We start from the raw sequence: 20,194 nt of genomic DNA, 5'->3' as shown, positions 1-20,194 counted from the left end.
TTATCATCAAACACAACATGCACAGATTCCATGACAATGTTGGTTCTTAGATTGTAGATTCTATATGATTTTCCAGCAGAATAACCAACAAATATTCCTTCATCAGCCTTTGCATCAAACTTCCCTTTGTGATCAGGTTGATTCCTTAGAATGTAGCATTTGCAACCAAAGACATATAGAAAGTTTAAAGTTGATTTTCTTCTCTTGAACAATTGATAGGGAGTCATGCCTTTTGCCTGATTAATTAGAGAAATATTCTGAGTGTAACATGCACAGTTAACAGCCTCAGCCCAAAAGTATGTTGGGAGTTTTGACTCTTCAAGCATTGTTCTTGCAGCTTCAATTAGTGATATGTTCTTCCTTTCCACCATACCATTTTGTTGTGGAGTCCTTGGAGCTGAGAACTCATGCATGATCCCATTTTCTTCACAGAACAACTTCATGGTTGTATTCTTGAACTCAGTTCCATTGTCACTCTTGATATTCCTTACTTTGAAATCTGGATGATTGTTGACTTGCTTGATATGATTGATAATGATTTCACTAGCTTCATCCTTTGATCCAAGGAAATAAGCCCAAGAAAACTTTGAGAAATCATCTACAATCACTAGGCAATATCTTTTCCTTGAAATTGACAATACATTGACTGGTCCAAAAAGATCCATGTGTAGCAGTTGTAATGGTTCATCAATTGCTGATTCAAGCTTCTAACTGAATGATGCTTTCTTTTGCTTTCCTTTCTGACAAGCATCACACAATCCATCCCTTGTGAATTCCATTAGAGGGATTCCTCTAACTAAGTCCTTTTTGACTAGATCATTCATTGTCTTGAAATTCAAATGGGACAGCTTCTTGTGCCATAGCCAACTTTCATCTGGATTTGCTTTGCTGAGAAGACAAGTAATTGATTCTGTATCTGCAGAGTTGAAGTCAGCTAAGTACACATTCCCTTTTCTAACTCCAGTTAGAACCACTTTGTTGTCCTTCTTACTTGTGACAACACAGGCTTCAGAATTGAAGAAAACAGTATTCCCTCTGTCACATAGTTGACTGATGCTCAATAGATTGTGTTTGAGACCATCAACTAATGCAACTTCATCAATGATGACATTTTCTTTTGAAATCAAGCCATATCCCATAGTGAACCCTTTATTGTCATCTCCAAAGGTTATGCCAGGGTCAGCTCTCTCCTTGAACTCTGTGAGCAGGGTGAAATCTCCTGTCATGTGTCTTGAACAACCACTATCCAAGTACCATAGATTCCTTCTTTTTCCCTACACACAATAAAATCAATCAAGTTGATTTTGGTACCCAAGTTTCCTTGGGTCCAGCCTTGTTAGTCTTTTTCCTAGACTTCATTCCTCCTGCATCTTTTGACTTAGGTAACTTTGGGTCAACCTTGGTCTCAGATGTAGTTGGTTAAGGTGTAGGGTTAGTCTCAGAATCATTTAGCACATTTGGTTGAATTTGATAAGGCATAGATTGTGCAAACATATTATTCCATATAGGCATGTTGTATGGCATCTGAGGCATACTGAATGCAGTAAAATAAGGATTATTAACATATGGCATGTTTGCAAAATGTGCATGAGGATTCTGATGAGACATAACATGCATAGCATGCAGAGGTGACATAGACATGTTAGGCATGGAGGGAGTTAAAGGCATGGGAGCATTCTTAACAGATTTGCAGTTATCAGATAGATGATTAACACTTTTACAATGCACATAGCTTTTTCTAGGAGCATACTTATCAGGTGTGTAATTGTTGTGTTTGTTAATCCCTACCTTCCCATTTCTATTAGATTTTCTTTTAGTTTCCTTTTTATCCTCAACCAATTTAAGCCTATTTTTCAACTGATCTAAGTCATATGTCCTATATTCACCTTACTGGCATCTTTGGATGTGCTAGCTCCTTCTTTGATAAGGTTCTTGAAAGTTGAACCAACCTTCTTATTGAGATTTTTCTTTTTAGAACCACTTGCCTGTTTTAATTGATGAGCCTTCAACGGATGCTCTTTTTCTTCCTTCAACGGATAACTTTCATCATCCGTTGATTCCACATCCGTTGACAATCCATCAATTAATTCTAACTCCTTTTTGTTTTTCTTCCAGGCATTCTCACAGAATGATTCAATTCTCTGAACCTTGACAATCTGAGCACTAACATCCCTAGATATTTTCCAGGCCTTGATTACCTCTTGCTCACTTTCTAACTGTTTAGAAAGAATTTCTACTTTCTTAACAGCTTCTTCTAGTTCACTCTCAACAGTCAAGCATTTAATTTTAATCTTTTCAAGCTCAATTACCTGATCCTCTAACACAGCATTCCTATCACTTAAAAACACATTATTCTCATTGATTCTTGTGTTTTCTTTAGCTAGTGATTTAAGGGAAACATGCAAATAATATAATTTATTGGACATATCATTTATGGCTTCATTGCATTCAATTTTAAAAAGCTGAGAGAGGTCAGTAGTAATTACCCGATTGCTTGATGAACTAGTTTCATTTTCATCAGAATTAGCCATCAGGGCTAGGTTGACATATTCCATATCATCATCTTCATTGGTTCCATCTGCTGCCCAATCATCTTGAGTGAGAAAAGCTCTTTCCTTTTGTTTGAGCAAATAAAAATACTTCTTTTTATAATCAACTTACTCAAATTTCTTCTTATCAGAGGTTGGCTTCCTGCACTCATTTGCAAAGTGTCCACTAATGCCACAGTTATAACATTTGAACTTAGATTTGTCCACCATGTTTTTGTTTGACTTAGTGAATTTTGTATTTTTCTTGAATTTCATCTTTGCAAACCTCATGGACATAAAAGCCAGATGTTCATCAACATCATCAGAGTCATCTTGACTGGAATTGTCTTCATCCTTAGCTACTTGCTCCTTTCCCTTGATTCTGATTTGCTTGTGCCAATTTTGAGATTTGGCATTGTCTTTTCCTCATTCCTGGCTTCAATCTTCTCATTGTCAGCTACAAGTGCAACTGATCCTCCTTTTCTCTTTCCCTTTTCCAATAGCTCATCTTGCTCCATCTCAAGTTCATAGGTCTTCAAAATTCCATATAATCTTTCAAGTGTGAAGTCCTTATAATCTTGAGAATTTCTTAGAGAAACAGTCATAAGCTTCCATTCCTTTGGTAGAGACCTCAGAAATTTTAAATTGGAGTCCTTGACTTGGTACACTCTGCCATACAGCTTCAATCCATTCAACAGTTTCTGAAATCTGTTGAAGGTATCATTCAATGATTCTCCTTCTTCAAAATGAAAATATTCATACTGTTGAATGAGAATCTGCATTTTGTTTTCTCTAACTTGCTCAGTACCTTCACAGATAAGTTGCACAGTATCCCAAATTTCCTTAGCAGTTTGGCTGTTAATGACATTGTCAAACATATCTTGATCTAGGCCATTAAATAGAATGTTCATGGCTTTCTTGTCCTTGTGAACCTCTTCAATATCTTCAACAGTCCATTCTGCTTTTGGCTTGGGAATAGAGTGTCCAACAACAACTGTTGCAGTAGCAGCTGTGGCCACCTTGTGAGGGATGTGAGGACCATTTTCAATGCAGTTGATGTAGCTTTCATCTTGAGAGAGAAGATGTAAATGCATCTTCACTTTCCAGTGATGATAGTTATCTATTTCCAGGATTGGAATCTTTACACCAATATCCTTCTTACTCATGATGTTAGCAGAATAGATCTTTAAACTCTTTGTATGTTAAGAGCTTGCTCTGATACCAATTGTTATTCCCAGTGGACTAACAATGAGATTTACAGAAGGGGGGTTGAATGTAAATCTCAAAACTTTTTCAAGTTTTGAGCAGTTTCTAAGGCTAAGTGTTTTAGTGAACAAATGTGTGTGAATTGCTTGAAGCTAATACAGATATATATATATTCAAACACAAATATAAAGAACACAAAGAACTTAAAAACTTTTCTGGTGGATTTGTTGTTCCACCAGAGATGTGTTATTTCAGAAAATCTGTGATTCAAAGAATTAAATCACAGTTGCGTCCTAGTACAAACTAGATGATTTTCTCTCTGGATTTTTCTAAACAGCTCTGGAAAATTCACACTCGAATTACTAGCTGCTACTTGGTTTATATATCACCAAGTTTACAAGTGAAGACAAAACTGTAAAATACAATTAAAAGATTCTTCACATGTTTCTTCTTCATTTCTCTATCCAATGCAATTTAGCTTCAGCTGTGAATCTTTGAATACTTCCTTGTTTGCACCAGAATGGAAATGATGCATTTTCTTGATTCCTCCTAGAGGCTGCCACATTCCAGTTAGTCTCTGTCAACCCATGTGCCTCTGTCAGCTTATGAATTGTCACTATCAACTGCTATTGAACTAAGCATCCGTTGAAGTTTTCATCCGTTGATGACTTTATCCGTTGAAGCTTTATCCGTTGAAGTTTTATCCGTTGATGCATTAGCAGTTGAAGCTTTATCCATTGAAGCACTCATCCGTTGATGGATGTTATCCGTTGAAGTTTTAGAGACATCCGTTGAAGTTTTATTTCTCATCCGTTGAAGGCCTTTAATATCAGTTGATACTACTTCACTTATACAAAATTACAAGGCATGAAATATTTATAATTAGCCCTCCTATTTGCATATCCACTAGTAGTCAACATGACTGATAATTTCCCACAACATCTAAGAATTACAACTTAAATACAGAGAATGAAATGTGCTACAATATTAAATTTATTTCTAAGTAAAGCTACTCCTTCAACGGATAGCCAAAATGGTCTTATCCGTTGAGCCTACAAACACTAGATCTCTACTTAAGTGTTTTATTTAACTTATCATCAAACTAATACACATATTCCTAACAGATTCTACTGAAAAGCATGTAGATAATTGCACATGAGCTGGTCTTACCGCCGCATATGCAGCATATTCATAAAGTGTTGTTTAGTTTCATTTAATATTTTAAAAATATTAAATGAAAAGCGTATGTTGAAAACGTGATATTAAATGATTTTTCTACCTCCAAAACAATGCTGAAAAAGGTGTTAACCATTAAAACAAAAGTAAATATTATGTACCATTTTGTGCTTAAATTTAAAATATGTAAATGCTACACAAATAACGTTTTCCCCTTATTTTTAGAAAAAACGCTACACAAAACTTCCCATTTTAGAGTGCTATTTATTCGCGTCGTGTTATTTTGGATATTTTGTATCCAATATTTCCATTTTGATCTCTTGCTCATGTGAATGTGATATATACTCGAATTGGACTTGAGTAATTTAATTCAGATCGTACCCCTTGGCACGATGGATCCCTAAAATAGATGATCATGGTCCAATCCCAGTAGGGCCTACGGCCTTGTCCGAAGGTGTGTGATTTGCGGTTCCTAAAATTTGTAGGGTCACATTTTCTTAGATGAATGTATATATTATATATTTTATAATATCTTTTTAATAAAAAAAATGTGCAAATAAAAGACAAATTATCATGAATTATTAGTAAATGTCAAATGAATATAAATAATTATTTTGAACTAAACTAAAAATTTTATATTAATGTTAACAATTTAATTAATTTATAGAATTTTAGAAACAAATTACTAAGCAAAATATTTAATAAGAATATTAATTGTCTTGATAACTAGTTTAGACTATTATTCTTAACTATAAAATACTATAAATATTAGTTTTCTTTTTAACAACTTGTGCAATATATTACTTTTTAATAATTTAATTTCTAGGTTATTTATTTATTTTAAATTATATGTATATTTAATTATTAATATTTGTATATAAATTTAAATAGGTTTACATATAAATTAGCTTTTATGTGATTATCGTGTTGTTTATAATAATTGTATCTTACTATTTATATATTTGTAAGATTTTTTTTCCAACTTTAATTTACTATAATATTTATAAATTATTATTATTATTATTATTATTATTATTATTAATTACTATTATTATTTAATAATATACTTACTATTTTTCTTTATCATCGAGGCACAGTTTTTTGATATGGTATGGGACACAAAAAAAATCTCAGACACGATTCTAATGTTCATAAAATATTATTTTAATTTATAATCATTTTTATCTTACACAATTAATATAATTCGTCATCATTTTTATGTCATACAATTAAACAAGTGAAGTTTTACGGAACAGAGCTCTTAAACGACTGAACTATTTGTTAAGTTTTCCCGAGTCTATTTGATATACTATCAAAATAGAGGTCTAGTAATAATATATTTCATGTTAATTTTTTGCTTAAATTCATTCAGGGTACAATTCGTTCTATTCTAATTTTGAGTGACATAATAAATAAGTATTATCCCTCCCTACCTTACATGCCTATACATTTTATTTTTTAATGTCTCATTCAACTTTATAAATTTCAAAACTTATCAAAAATAATAAATTTTTATAATATTAAATTTTATGTATCTATGTTCAAGAGGTATAATCCAGATTCGAATCATGTATTAGAACATATATTGATGGAAATTCAGCTTAATTTATCTTATGTTGAGCAACCTCTAGAAATATTAGACTCACAAGAAAAAGTGTTAAAAAACAGGTCAGTGTCATTAGTAAACGTTTTGTGGATGATTCCTAAGGATAAAGTCGACATGGGAACTTGAGAGCAGACTGCTTGATAAGTATTCTCAGTTATTTTTTTAGCAGTATAGAATCCTTTTAAGAGGGAATGATGTCAAACCCACGAATTTTACTACTATTTTGTGACATATTAAATGAAATGTAATGTGGTTTATTTAAGTTTGAAATGTTTGTCGCCATAAATGTTAGCGATAGATGTTATACGTGTTCCCATAATAATCAGAATATTTTCAGATATTTTGTTACGTGTTAAAATACAATTATATGAAATTATACACTACATGGATTCAGTTATGATAGCCTTTATTACATGTGATGTGTTTAACATTGTTTTGCGTGAGTTGACACTTGTTATAATTGTTTTTTGATTTATTTTAAATTTAGGAGATATTTTTGTTTATAAAAAATTATCGGGCAGGGCCTCTGCTAGGACGTCAAAACCTACAAAATTCGTATTTTTATTTTTATAAAATGAAGGGCCTTTCAAATATTTTCATATCTTTGCATATTTGAAAGTTCATATTTCTTGAAAATTTTGGCACAATTTTTATATTTATTTGAAAATTTTATTTTTTAAAATTATTTCCCTTAATAACTAATTTTGGGCTAATTATTTTAACTAACGATGTAATTAGGATCTAATTTAAAATTTAGTGGTATTTTCAATTAATTAAAAATAATTTTTTGAATAATAATTTTTTTAATAAAAAATGGAAAAAATTTAAAAAAAACTCCGTAAATTCTCTAAAAATAGGTCATGGATTCAAAAGTGTTATGGCTTGCTCTGGGAAACAAAAGATGTCATATTTGTAATCAAATCGAAACTCGTGATGAGTTCTATCATTTACTTGCATTCAAATTATTGAACAAGAAATGAATAGCCTCAGAGGTGATTTGAGCAGGGCATGGTAAATGATGAGTAAATGTTAAATAATCTATGCTTAAGATACAGATATACCTGAACCGATTCGAAAAAGATTTATGTGATAGATGGTTAAAAACTAAATAGTTGGTCAATTGAGTGACACACGGTATAACTGTCATAGTAGGTAGTGCTATAAAGATAAGATAGTTGGATATCTCACGATTAGTTAAATGAGAAAGTTGGTAAATAGGTAATGGATATCGAACATTTGTATAAAAAGTCTTGAATGTTTTAAATTTTTATTTCAATTATAACCTTAGAACCTGTAAAATCGATCTATAATTGGAGGTAGACTCGAAAAATAGATAGAAACCACAAAATCAGACCAGACTAGACCAAACAACAATTTCAAATTTGATTTATCATAAAATTACACTTTTAAAATGATTTTGGTTTAGATTTGAATCACCTTTTTCCTCTAATATGGACTGAAATGTGTGATAACCACTTTTACATCCAGATAGTATCCACCTTTATATTTAAGTATACTTACTTGTTTTGCACAAACTAAGCGTCCGATTTTTGTACTTAGGTCATCATATCCCGACACCTCATCTCCGACATATATGTAATTTAAAAAGAATAATAACAAAAGTAATAATAAAATAAGAAGATAACCTGTTAGCTATATCATCAATAGTTTCCAGATTTGCATATAGAAAGTCGAAGAAAAAAACAAATTAATATATACACACAGACAGAAGTGTAATTATACATTTTAAAAATGATTCTTATTTCAATCCAAATTCATATAAAATCAAACCATATTATATCCATATTCTATACAATATTTTTAGTATTGGTTTTAGATCTTAATCCAATCTAAGTTTATATTAGTTAATCAAAACCGGACAATAACTATTTTCAGGTCTAGTTGGAGGGATTATCGATATATAATATTAATTAATGTACACGTCTATATTATTTAAAATTATTTAGTCAAACTTATACTTAATACTGATTAGGGGTGAGCAACGGTCAGAACCGGACCGAACCGAACCGGAACCGAAAGAACCGAGAACCGAAATAGCAATATTTTAAGAACCGAACCGGACCCGTTTATATGTAAGAACCGAATCGGAACCGAACTGTAAATTTCGGTTCGGTTCGGTTCCGAACCGAAAGAACTAACCGAACCGAAAGAACCGAAGTTATATTTTATTTCATATTTATTTATTTTGCATATTATTTTATATTCTAACTTTTTAAATTTTGACTACTTTTGATTATTTATTAAGGGTAACTTTGTAAAAAAAAGATTTTTATTAGTGGTGGATCATTTTGAATTCGATTATTTCCTAATATTTAAGAAGAAAAATATTTATAAAAATATTAGAAACTTCATATATATTTAAAGAAACGAGTAATACAATAAAAATCATATTTTTCTTAAAATTTATTAAAATATTATAAATAAGAAAACATAATACGTAATATATATACATATATTTATATATATATATATATTTGTATTTATCATTTATATACGGTTCGGTTCGATTCTTACGGTTCTAGTATGTTAAGAACCGAACCGAACCGAGAACCGAAATTTCTAGAAAAATAAGAACCGAACCGGACCCGAATTAGTTAAGAACCGAACCAGAACCGTAATTTTTGATCGGTTCGGTTCGGTTCGGTTCTCGGTTCTGAACCGAAAAATGCTCACTCCTAATACTGATCTCAAATTTGGGAAAGTTACATTTTGTATTTAGTTTATCACATTATTATCACATGTAAATTATTTAAAAAAATATATATTTAGATATCGCTGTGTCAGTTACCCGAATTAGCATTAAAAAGAATCCTACTTGGCATTAAAAATCAGATAATGGGCTTTTGATGTGTGATGATACGAAGTTGGGCCAAAGCTAAAGCTAACCCTCTAAACCGTTCTCCACCAAGTCCATCAAAAACAGGCCATGAAAACCCTAATAAAACTTATTCATCACCTACCTGCCTTTGCTGAAAAATCTCACATCACATCTCAGCTTTAATTTTCCTTCTTCATATCGAAAATGGTAGCCGGAAAGAAGACGGTAAATACATTTTCACAGCTTTGATTTTTGTGTATTTGTTTTACTTCTTTTAATACCATTTTAACTGTATGTGATATGATTGCAGAAGAAGACTCATGAGAGCATTAACAACAGGCTAGCTCTTGTAATGAAGAGTGGTAAATACACTCTTGGTTACAAAACTGTGCTTGAGTCTCTCAGAAGCTCTAAAGGTGATTTTTAATTGGCTTTTCATTTCTTCATTTTAACAGCTTATTTAGCTTATGCCTAATTTGTTGATATCTGAAATGGGATTGTGATTTCATGTCTGATTTAAGGTTATGTATTTTGTCTGTCTAATTTTTTGTTGTTTTTACGTTTCGGGTTGTTATTGTAGGTAAATTGATTATAATATCGAACAATTGCCCACCATTGAGGAAATCTGAGATCGAATACTATGCCATGCTTGCAAAGGTTGGAGTGCACCACTACAATGGAAGTAAGTTTACGAGGATTCATTCCCGCTATTTTTATATGAAATTTTGGCTGAATTGTTACCATTTGATGATTTAGTTTTAACCCAGTACCCTGTTTCTTGTTTGTAATATTTCTTATTGCATTGTTTCTTATGTGGCCTATTAAGGGTTTTTACTGGGAAAGTAGTTACATTGATGTCCATGGGATTGGTGAGATGGTTTGAGAATGGTCTTCTTGTAATTGATTAGTTAGATAGAAGTTGTAATTGATAAGTTAATTAAAGTAGTTTTTGTGAAGAGATAAGAGGATGTGTCTATCTGTTAAGGAAAAGGCAAAGCTAACTTTTCTCAACATTTTCTATATAATCCTCTAACCCTGTGCGCCAGAGTTCCTCATACTGATTTGCTACTAACTATTGTTTTGTGATGGTGTTTATTTTTATTTGCAGAAGAGCTTTTATTATTATTAAGTTATTAAGGTTTAACTTTAGATCCGCCTCACCCTTTTGTAACAATTTCTTTTGTATCAATTTCATAATTTTAAATTGTTTAGATATGTGTTAGTTTTACTGTAGTTACTGTTGCAATCCGTCTCAGACTCTCAGGGGTGGAAGATTTTCCTATTTTTGTTTTGTATTTGACACTCTAAGGTGGTTATATTTGCATTATCATTCTACTCAAAATGAAGAAACCTCATCTGTTTAGATATTTATGCAGTTGCGTGGTGCTTTAAGTCTGTAAACATTATCTATTGTATTTGTGTGTCCGATGTTTTTTTTAATCATCTTTCTGTTTGCTTGTTACTCCTTCAGACAATGTGGACTTGGGGACAGCATGTGGAAAGTACTTCCGTGTGTCATGCCTTAGCATTGTGGATCCAGGTATAAATTTACATATACATTCACGCTTGCAACATAATAGAATGATTCTGATACTTGTATACTTATTATCCTTGATATAAATTTCAGGTGATTCTGATATCATTAAGACCTTGCCTGGGGATCACTAAGAGACCCTTCTCCAGCTAGTGGAATGATTTGTCTAGTTCGGTTGAACTTTCAATTCTTCAGTTCATGGTTTGTATGGGATTGTAGACTAGCCAGACATGTATCCTGTTAGTCTGAACTTCATATTTATACTAAAATTTTGAGGCAGGGTCACTGTTAAATGAGTGCATTATGTTATCATCTTTTATTGTTTGTTTTGATATATTTCTTTCAAGTTCCTTTGAAATTTATGATCGTTTGGTGGAATTTGTTTGCCTTGGAATAATTGTGAGGAAACAAAATATGTACACACTAATATCAAGGAAAATTGACATTTTTTTTAAAAAAACTGTATTTTCTCATTGTAGAGAAGATCAGTCAAACCCTACTACAAAGATAATTGGCCTATATGGGATTTGCTTGTTTGCCTATAGTTTCTTGTAGAGAATTTCAAGTTTTAGTTAGAAATATATTTTATAAGATTGCAGCTTACAAGTACACTTGGTGCGCACTTTAGCCACATAAATAATACATGAAAACAAATTAAACTTTAAAAAGTATTGTTGAGAAAAGAAAAGGAGAAATGTTAAATTCAGAGCCGTTTTTAAAAGACTATATATTATCCTCATATTAAATTTTTCTGAAGTCGTTTGACGTGCATTCAGGGAGAACAGTTTAGTCTTTTCATAACTTATTTGCTCTGAATTTTAAAAACAAACTCTGAATTTAACATTTTTCAAAAAAAATTGCATTTCACTTGCATTGTGAAATTATGTCATGTCACTGCAAATATACGCTGAATATTGATATATCTTAGGCTCAATTGAAATTTAAAATTTACTAAAATCTAAATTCAAAATGTCGAAAGATTTAGATTTGAATAATCAATAGGCAGGAATAAAATTTTCGGATCTCAATAACCAGAAATTTGGACGACTCCAGAATCGAATTACCATGGTGCAAAATAAAATGTTGGAGAAGTTACAGGCTGTCAAAAGTGGGTCCTTCATATAACGTACTGGCCCACTATATAAATATTGGGATGAGCCGTTACATTCCCTCCTCACTCGCAGCGCAACTCAGAGGAGAGGAGAGAGACTCGCATCGTGTCCCTCTTTCCCCCCCAAAATCTCTCTCTCTCTCTCTCTCTCAGGGTTTCAATTCTTGATTTCTTTCATGGAACCAATACCCACATTCATCTAAATACACTATACATAAACACACTACATTTACATATTTAGATAAAGAAACCAAGAATTTCAAGGCCAAATGGACTCCAAGATTCTTGAAATCAGTTTAATCTCTGCACAGAACTTGAAGACACCGTCCGCAAGTATTCGCCGGATGCAAACCTACGCCGTCGCCTGGATCGACCCGGCCACCAAGCTCCGAACCCGAATTGACCGGGTCGGATCCGAAAACCCTACCTGGAACGAAAAGTTCATCTTCCGTGTCTCTCCTGATTTCATCTCCGGCGACACTTCCGGCGTCTCCGTCGCCATCTACGCCGTCGGTTGCATCAAAAACATTCTCGTCGGCACAGTCCGGTTACTCCTCAGTAGCTGCTTGCACAAGAAGACCGGAATTCGAACTCCGGCGTTCACTGCCGTTCACATTCGCCGTCCTTCCGGCAGGTGCCACGGCGTTCTCAACGTCGCCGCCACGGTCTACGACGGAACCGAGTTCGAGATGCTGAGTGGACTCAACGCCGTTGCTTTTCATGATCTGATTGGAGAGGGAGAAAAGAGTAGTAATCATCGTCGTAGCCGTGAGCGGCGTCTCAGCCGTGTTGGTTCGAAAGATAGCGAGTTCAGTCCCGCTAACTCGTTTGATTTTGACTCGGTGGATTTCTCGGACGGGACTGAGTCGACGACGTCGTCTTCGTCGAATGCTTCTACTGTTTTGAAGGATTGTAACAATGCTGATGTGGCGGGAACCAAGGCTTTTAAACCCGAAGGGTTCGGGATGCTGTGTGGGTTGATGCTTCAAAGGAGGTTCTCGTTTTGTCCGTCTGATCTCAATTTCGCTGCCATGTCCAAGAAGATGCAAGAAAACAAGGACTGATTGACGGTGATGATTTGTCGTAAAAGTGAGCTGTTTTGAATTCCTGGATTTTTCCAAGTAATGTTAGTGTTTCGAGTTTTGGAGGATTTTATATTTCGTTTTAAATGTTGAGGAGTTTAGAAATGTGTTTGTTATATGCAATTTGGTGAATATTTTTTATGTAGCTTTTAATTTTAGAACACGAAAATCTTGGTGATCTGATACGGTTTTTAATTGTGACTATGTTTGCGATTAGAGAATAAATGTTGCCTCTCTTTTGTTAGACTGAATCTTTTATTTCAAAAGCTTGTACTGTTTGATCAATATGAATTCCACAGTTTATTTTGTTTGGTGAATTGATATGATTATTCGAGGTATGATCCTTAGATATTAGTTTGGTGACTTATGCGGCATGGTAGAAACTTGGATTCATATAAAAGGTTTTGTTTCTGGCCTAGCTTCCAGCTTGTTGTCGTGTTGAAACCAGAATCGGTTCATAGGGGGTTGCAATTGGTCTGGCCATTGTGGCAAATGCCCAAGCTTCATTGTTTTTTTTCTCCCAGTTATGTATGCTTTTAAAAAAAATTGGAAAATGATGGAAGAGATGTAGTTTTTAAATGGATTAAGGATTGTAATTTGTGAAGTTGTGACATGGAATCGTGTTTAATCTTTTTCTCCTTCCTTCAACCCTTTCAGTGAGTCTTTGCTCCCAAAGCTTCCTGCATAGAGTTATGGGTTTAGCTTTTGACTATCTTGATGGATTTAACATCCTGATTAATCATTTAATATTTTCAGTAAATGCTTAAAGAAGTTTAGATCATTGTGTTCAGTTTTGTTGGGATTTTCTTCAACTGCATGAACTATCCTGTTGATTTCTGAGTTCACTGGCTAGAGTCCTGTTGCGTGTAGTAGTTGAGGTGTTAAAAGAAAGTACTCATTCCAGTTTAGATAACTGACCTAAACTGATCTACTTCTGTTCAATTAATGAACTTGTTCCATTCTTAAAGTCTAATAGGATAATCTTTTGTCTTTCATCATTGAGACCAGCTCTGAAGTTTTTAACACCTCTCATGAAGGCAGCTATCTTCTCTTCATGATTCCAGGTTGAGTGCAAGTATCAGCTTGTTTTGGATCTGATGATGACTTGAAAAAATTGCATTGCTTATTGTATTGACATGATTCAATGCATCAGATAAGGATCAGATCAAGTTGGTTGAGTTTAGTGTTATTTTTTTTTTGAACGTTGGGTTGATTCTCGTGTTGAACTTAAGAATATTTAGTTTGTTGAGCTGGTCTAGATGATATAGTGCTCCTCTAATCTTCGATCTATTAGTTATGTAGTTTCGTCTTTGTTTCTTAATCCTTGATCAGCTTACCTACTTGAAATCCTGTCCTAAGAGTTATTTTTACTTCTGCATGTTTCAGACTTCTCTATTCATCATTCAGTTGCTAAGCTAGACTTGCATCAACACTTTGTATCCCAGTACTATCATTTCAATTGGTTTACATTGTTGTCCTGGTTTTATAGCATATCCCATCAGCTTCTCTCCTGCAGGAACTTCTTTCTTCTTTTTCTTTGGCTCTTCAAGACAGATGCCCTTGCCTTTGCTATAGGCTTAGGTTGTTGTAGCAGTTAAAGTTGCATGTACTGGATTAGTGCTATACTTGCACATCTTGGTGACCTAGGTAGTTGCTGGCTCCTGCCTCCTGGTTGAGAGTGTTGAACTTGAGAAATTGCTCAGAGTAAAAAACCGAATTGGTAAAAGTTGATGTTTTTGTTGTCTCTGGCATTGCTCTAGAATCTAGATGCTCCTTATTCCCTTGGTCCACCAAATCTCTCCCTCAACTTGCCAAAATCCCACTATTTTGCCCCTTAAGCTCTCCTTGTTATACACTCATTTCCTGACATTCTCATCATCTTTTTGGGTACAGTACAGGGACAAAGTTGCCTCGATGAATTTCTCTATCAAAGTAGTATTCTTAGCATGGTCCTTATTTTAACAGAATCAGACGGAAGCTTGATCAGCCTTGATGTTGTACTTTCTCCTGAAGAGTTTGAGTCTTCATTCAAGTATAGACTCCTAAGTTCAGACTCTTTAGGCTTCCACCGTCTTCAACTCTGTAGTTCGTATCCCTTGGGAATCAAGGTTTTCAAGACGTTTTTGAATTTTATTACATCTCTTGTGAGTTGTGACTTGGTTTTTGACCTCCTTGAGTACAGATACTTAATTGAAATGAAGTGGCTGATTTTTATATTATAAATTTTGAATCTCCGTAATTAACTTAAAAATAACATCAGCAATTTAAGTTATAAATATACTGAGATAACAAAATATAAACTGCGTCGCAAGATCCTGGTGTGTGACCAAGAAATACATGAGGTTGAAAACTGACAACTGAAATGAGATCATACAAGTCTGTGATGTGTTACACGTTCCTATAAATTGCCATTATTATTCTTACTTGAATGGTATTTAGGCATCCACATCCATCTGATCTGGTTCTAAGTTGTGGATTTTGAAGCTTCAACCTTCATTCGCCTGATATCTTCCAGTTTAGTCTTTAAGATTGCAATATCCTTTTCTATAGCAGCTTTCTTAATGTCCAAACGTCCATGCTCCCAGAATTTCACCCGCCTGATCCTCATTTCTTCTAATTCATTCGATCTAACCTGCAACGTAATCAAGGTTAATGATATAGTTGGTAATTGATCCTTACCAGCTACTTAGTAATACTATATACTTAAGCACTGATTCGGCTGAGAAAAATGCGTTGTGCTGCAAACCTCTATAAGTTCTTTTACAGCTTCTTTCGTGTCCAGAGTTTCACCCCAACGTATACTGATTTTAGTGGGATTCGTCTCCAATCGAATGGCTTCTTCTCTGGCTTGTTTAATTCTCTTAAATAGTTGTCTCTCCTTCACTAAATCCTTAGTACTTCCATGACGTATGCCCTTTTGTAACTCCACAATCTAATTTACATTATAGACGCGAATCAATTTAAGCACGAATATGTAAATTGTTAAACCATAATGAAGCATATAAGAAAATGTGCAAACTTAAGGATGATGAATTAAGCTTACTTGTTTGATGGGTTTTTCATATACGTCGTAAAGAGATAGTTTTAAACTCTCTAGTTCCTTCAATCTCCAGTCAATGTCATAATTTAAGTTCTGCAACTTAATATATCCACGACTGAATTTCCGATCTAGCATGTTCAGGCTTACATATAGATTCTGAATCTTCTCCAAGGTATCGGATTCCTTTTTCCGAAGTTTGTCAATAACATCTTCTCGAATTTCCAGATTTTTGAATACCTTACCAGGCTCCATCTATATATATAAATATATGATGATCTTGCTACAAGTTATGCAATAAGCAAATTACAAATTGTGCAATTTAAAAATCGAAGAACGGAAGAAAGAAAGAGAATTCAATTTATCAAAGGTCTGGGATTTTATATATATATATATATAAATATAGTCGAGTGCCCTAATCTGGTGCCCAGGAAATCGTGGGGTACGTGAATTACACAAAGTTGTGTGTTTCAAAAGAGAATAGGATTAATTGCACTTGCACCCCACGTCAAGCAAAACATGTTATTAATGAAAAATATAGAACTTTAGCAACTAAAACATAATGATTTTTTTAAAAAAAAAAATTAAAAATTGCAGATTATGGAATTAGAATTTAGGGGTTGTTTGGTTCGTTGGGTGGTATTGGGTTGGAATCAGGAATCGGGTTAAACTGATATGAGTTTGGAACTTGATACTTGATATCACCTGTTAGGTTCAAAATAGGATGATAATATATCTGGTTGATAAACTAATTGGAATCAGGAATCAAAAGATATTTAATTATTATTTTTTGCTAATTCATTATTTTAATAGTAAAATCTAAAATTATAATCACTTGACTTAATCATAATTAGTAAGACTAAAGATATTTTTACAAATATACTATAATTTTTTAAAAAAAATTGCAAAAATACTTTTTTATTTAAAAAAAATGCTATTTTTCAATTTTTTACGAAAATTCTGTTTAATGCAACTTGATTCAATTAGATGCAACGAATTTATGCCACTCCATGTAACCTCAAATGCAACAACAAAAAATTTGATTCAACTAATTATATGTCTGCTTGATTTTGGTTGATTTTATATTTTTGCAAAAAAAATTAGAATATAGTAAAATCGCAAAAAGAAATAAATAAAAAGCTAGTATTTTTGATATTTTTTATTATCAAAATATGAGTTTATAAATATTTTTATGTAGTATTTAAGAAAATAAAATATACATTCACATTTTTTATTCATCAATATTAAAACTAGAGCTAAAAAAAGAATTACACTTTAGTTAAAAAGAAAGACTAGAGAAAATAATGAAAATGATACCCAAGAGTTTAATTTAGCTCATACCCACCTATTCACATGGGTTTCCGAACCTCATACCTCATGGGTTTCAGGAATGGATTTTAAAATAATTTTTTTTAACCAAACACATGGTATGAGTTTTATCCATTCCAACCCCATACCTCATACCCAGATTTGTTGAACCAAACACCCCCTTAGAGCATCTCCAACCATGATAGCTAAAATGGTTAGCCAAATCATGATTATTTAAAATTTTATTGAACCTGTAAAGCCATGCACTCCAATGGTATTAGCTATAATCATTAGCTATATTCGAAAATATTATTTTATTCCTATTTTTCATTTTTATATATGTATATATATAGACTTTAAGTAATAAAATAAATTTAGTTAATACTTAATTCAATACATGAAAAAATATATAATTGTAATTTAATAATTATTACAACTGAAAATATAATAACATATAAATATAACAAATATCTATATAATAAAAAGTTACTAATATATATTGTATTATATATATATATATATTTTTTGTTAAAAATAATTAATAAATTTTGTTAATAAGATAACAATATTTTCACGCTTTATATTTTATAAATTAAAAATATTATATATAAAATAATAATTTTAATATTTATGTATTAAATATTATATAAATATATGTATATATTAACGTGTATGTGTATGTATTAATGTGTAGATTTAGGTTTCAACATGAACTAAATATGACGTGGAAGATATAGCTAACGTCTACTGATTCAACAAATATAGAAGATCAGATGAATGATATCTAAATTTTTTGCTAACAGATGATGTGGTTGGAGTGCTATTTTTTTTTACCTAATATCTATATTTGAGTGCCACATAGGATTTTTAGCTAACAGGTCATTGGAGATGCTCTTAAAAGTTTTCCTATATTGCAAATGTTTCCACTTGCAGATGTAAAATAGCAGAGTCCTTGACCCTGAGAGTCCCTAATAACAACTCCATGCAGCATGACCATTGGAAATCCACCATCATATTGAATTTTACCTTGAAAGCGTCAGAAAGGTCCTAATACAGTTATGTTAATTACTTTCATGAGGTTAGTAAGTCTGTTGTTGATAATTATGACAATAACTAATTGTAGAAATTGGGCTTGAACTTTTGATGGCACCAAACTACGAAGAAAATGAAGCCAATCGCATAAGGTGAAATTATGTGGAATATCAGAGGAGAAGCAAACCAATCCGTTTATGTCCAATCACATCCGAAAAGCAAATGTTCAATAGATACTGAGTTGTGTGAACAAAACATGTAGGTGAGTTTCAGCAATAATGTGTTATATTACAAATTCGTCATGGAAATGGATCGGATTGTCGCTGCGGAAGAGGACATACATGTTCTGAAAAACGCGTCTCCGGAGCCTAGGGCGCACCCTTTACGGAGAACGCTCACGACTAGGGCGCTCTCTTTACGGAGGACGCTTACGACGACTATTGACGATAAGAAGTTACGACGACGATTGATGAAGTTATATGTGGCGCCTTCCAAACCTGGGATCTAGATTTGGGGGTCACTTGCCACTAAACTATAATAAAATAATCACAGCGGAATAATATAATAAATATGACCCCTTTACCTGCACTGGATCGATTACAGGTTATAGTATGAAACAGGCACTAATACAACCAACTGTTATTACAAACCATAAGTCTAATTAGTTTTACAACTTATTCAAAATTTATTACAAACCTTTATACTATTCAAGCGTCCCAAACTATCTACCTGGAAAACACACCACACTATTTACAAGCGCTTGACCTCTAATCAAAACTGGAACTCAAGCCTGCTCCGGTTTAGCTAAAAGATTAGATTAATAAACAAGTATGAGCGAAAAGATGCTCAGCAAGTAATATAGAGTTTGTAAGTGAACAACAATAACAATATCTGAGTAAAATCAGAAGCTGATATAAACTTTAAAGTTTAAGCGACTGTTTAATAAAATACAATTACGTACTATGTTGTTCCTGATGATCAGTCATGAAACAACACCGGTATCCCGCAGCCATACCGTAAATATAGGTATCGATATCCCGCAGCCATACCGTACCTATTGGATATCCATGAAGAAGGCATACATTCACCTAGCAAGATATTACACTTTCGTGTAATAACTCACGCTGGACCGGTGCCTCGGTCTCTTGTGCTAACCAAGAATCAATTCACAAAACAATTTTGATTAAAGGAGTCGGATCAATGACATCCTTATCTATTCAACTCCCCATGTCACATGGTTCGGAGTTATCTCAACAACTGATGGCGAAATAACTAGAACAATTAGTTATTCGCTAATCTCAATTCAAAGTTTCACTGTATAGAGTATATGTGGATAGTAAAGTTATTCACTATCTATCGAATCAAAAGATTGGTTCTAGCAGAATGATTGCTAGAATACGAGAATGTCAATAAATATAGGAATATTGATATTCAATATGCTATAAAAGTATTTATAAACAGTTCTTATATTTGAATATGTAAAACGATAAGCTATTCTGAATTTAGTATAGGGAAGAATACTTACCTGGTATGCTCAATAACTTTTCACTAAAACCCTGGCTTATAACTGCTGGCTATCAACTTCGTCTAGCACTTCACTACACTCTTTGCTACTCGATTTGAATCTTAATCGATGATATAGGTACTAAAAGATCGGCCCTGAGATGCTCGTTGATTTGGTATCAGTTTCGTCAACAAACGATCACTGCAAATGGATCAATTGATTGAATCTGTT

The 20,194-nt window shown here is 33.0% G+C and overlaps 3 protein-coding genes across 3 annotated transcripts; 2 read left to right on the top strand and 1 right to left on the bottom strand.

Moving 5' to 3' along the window:
- The first annotated feature begins 9,422 nt into the window (after nt 1-9,422).
- Nucleotides 9,423-11,223, top strand: LOC141724052 (large ribosomal subunit protein eL30). Its single transcript, XM_074526038.1, has 5 exons — nt 9,423-9,580; nt 9,666-9,771; nt 9,936-10,037; nt 10,827-10,895; nt 10,983-11,223. Exons 1-5 carry the CDS (start codon nt 9,560-9,562, stop codon nt 11,021-11,023), a joined length of 339 nt encoding a protein of 112 aa, XP_074382139.1. The 5' UTR covers nt 9,423-9,559; the 3' UTR covers nt 11,024-11,223.
- An 831-nt stretch (nt 11,224-12,054) lies between these two features.
- Nucleotides 12,055-13,399, top strand: LOC141724049 (uncharacterized). Its single transcript, XM_074526037.1, has one exon. It carries the CDS (start codon nt 12,270-12,272, stop codon nt 13,062-13,064), a length of 795 nt encoding a protein of 264 aa, XP_074382138.1. The 5' UTR covers nt 12,055-12,269; the 3' UTR covers nt 13,065-13,399.
- Nucleotides 13,400-15,195: 1,796 nt separating this feature from the next.
- On the bottom strand, nt 15,196-16,437 carry LOC141723305 (uncharacterized). Its single transcript, XM_074525102.1, has 3 exons — nt 16,126-16,437; nt 15,829-16,014; nt 15,196-15,714 (listed from the first exon to the last, which is right to left on the bottom strand). Exons 1-3 carry the CDS (start codon nt 16,372-16,374, stop codon nt 15,547-15,549), a joined length of 603 nt encoding a protein of 200 aa, XP_074381203.1. The 5' UTR covers nt 16,375-16,437; the 3' UTR covers nt 15,196-15,546.
- Nucleotides 16,438-20,194: the final 3,757 nt, after the last annotated feature.

Source organism: Apium graveolens, chromosome 5 (genome assembly GCF_009905375.1).
Source record: "Apium graveolens cultivar Ventura chromosome 5, ASM990537v1, whole genome shotgun sequence".
Taxonomy (NCBI): domain Eukaryota; kingdom Viridiplantae; phylum Streptophyta; class Magnoliopsida; order Apiales; family Apiaceae; genus Apium; species Apium graveolens.
The sequence above is the reverse complement of the archived record's forward strand: the minus strand, read 5'-3'. Positions and strand labels throughout refer to the sequence as shown.

Excerpts from the sequence above, each read along its gene's own strand:
- LOC141724052 (XM_074526038.1), top strand. The coding sequence starts at position 9,560 with ATGGTAGCCGGAAAGAAGACG. Across the intron at positions 9,772-9,935 it reads GTCTCTCAGAAGCTCTAAAG|GTAAATTGATTATAATATCG; the intron begins GTGATTTTTAAT and ends TTGTTATTGTAG. Across the intron at positions 10,038-10,826 it reads AGTGCACCACTACAATGGAA|ACAATGTGGACTTGGGGACA; the intron begins GTAAGTTTACGA and ends TTACTCCTTCAG.
- LOC141724049 (XM_074526037.1), top strand. The coding sequence starts at position 12,270 with ATGGACTCCAAGATTCTTGAAATCAGTTTAATCTCTGCACAGAACTTG.
- LOC141723305 (XM_074525102.1), bottom strand. The coding sequence starts at position 16,374 with ATGGAGCCTGGTAAGGTATTCAAAAATCTGGAAATTCGAGAAGATGTT. Across the intron at positions 16,015-16,125 it reads ATGAAAAACCCATCAAACAA|ATTGTGGAGTTACAAAAGGG; the intron begins GTAAGCTTAATT and ends AATGTAAATTAG. Across the intron at positions 15,715-15,828 it reads CTGTAAAAGAACTTATAGAG|GTTAGATCGAATGAATTAGA; the intron begins GTTTGCAGCACA and ends ATTACGTTGCAG.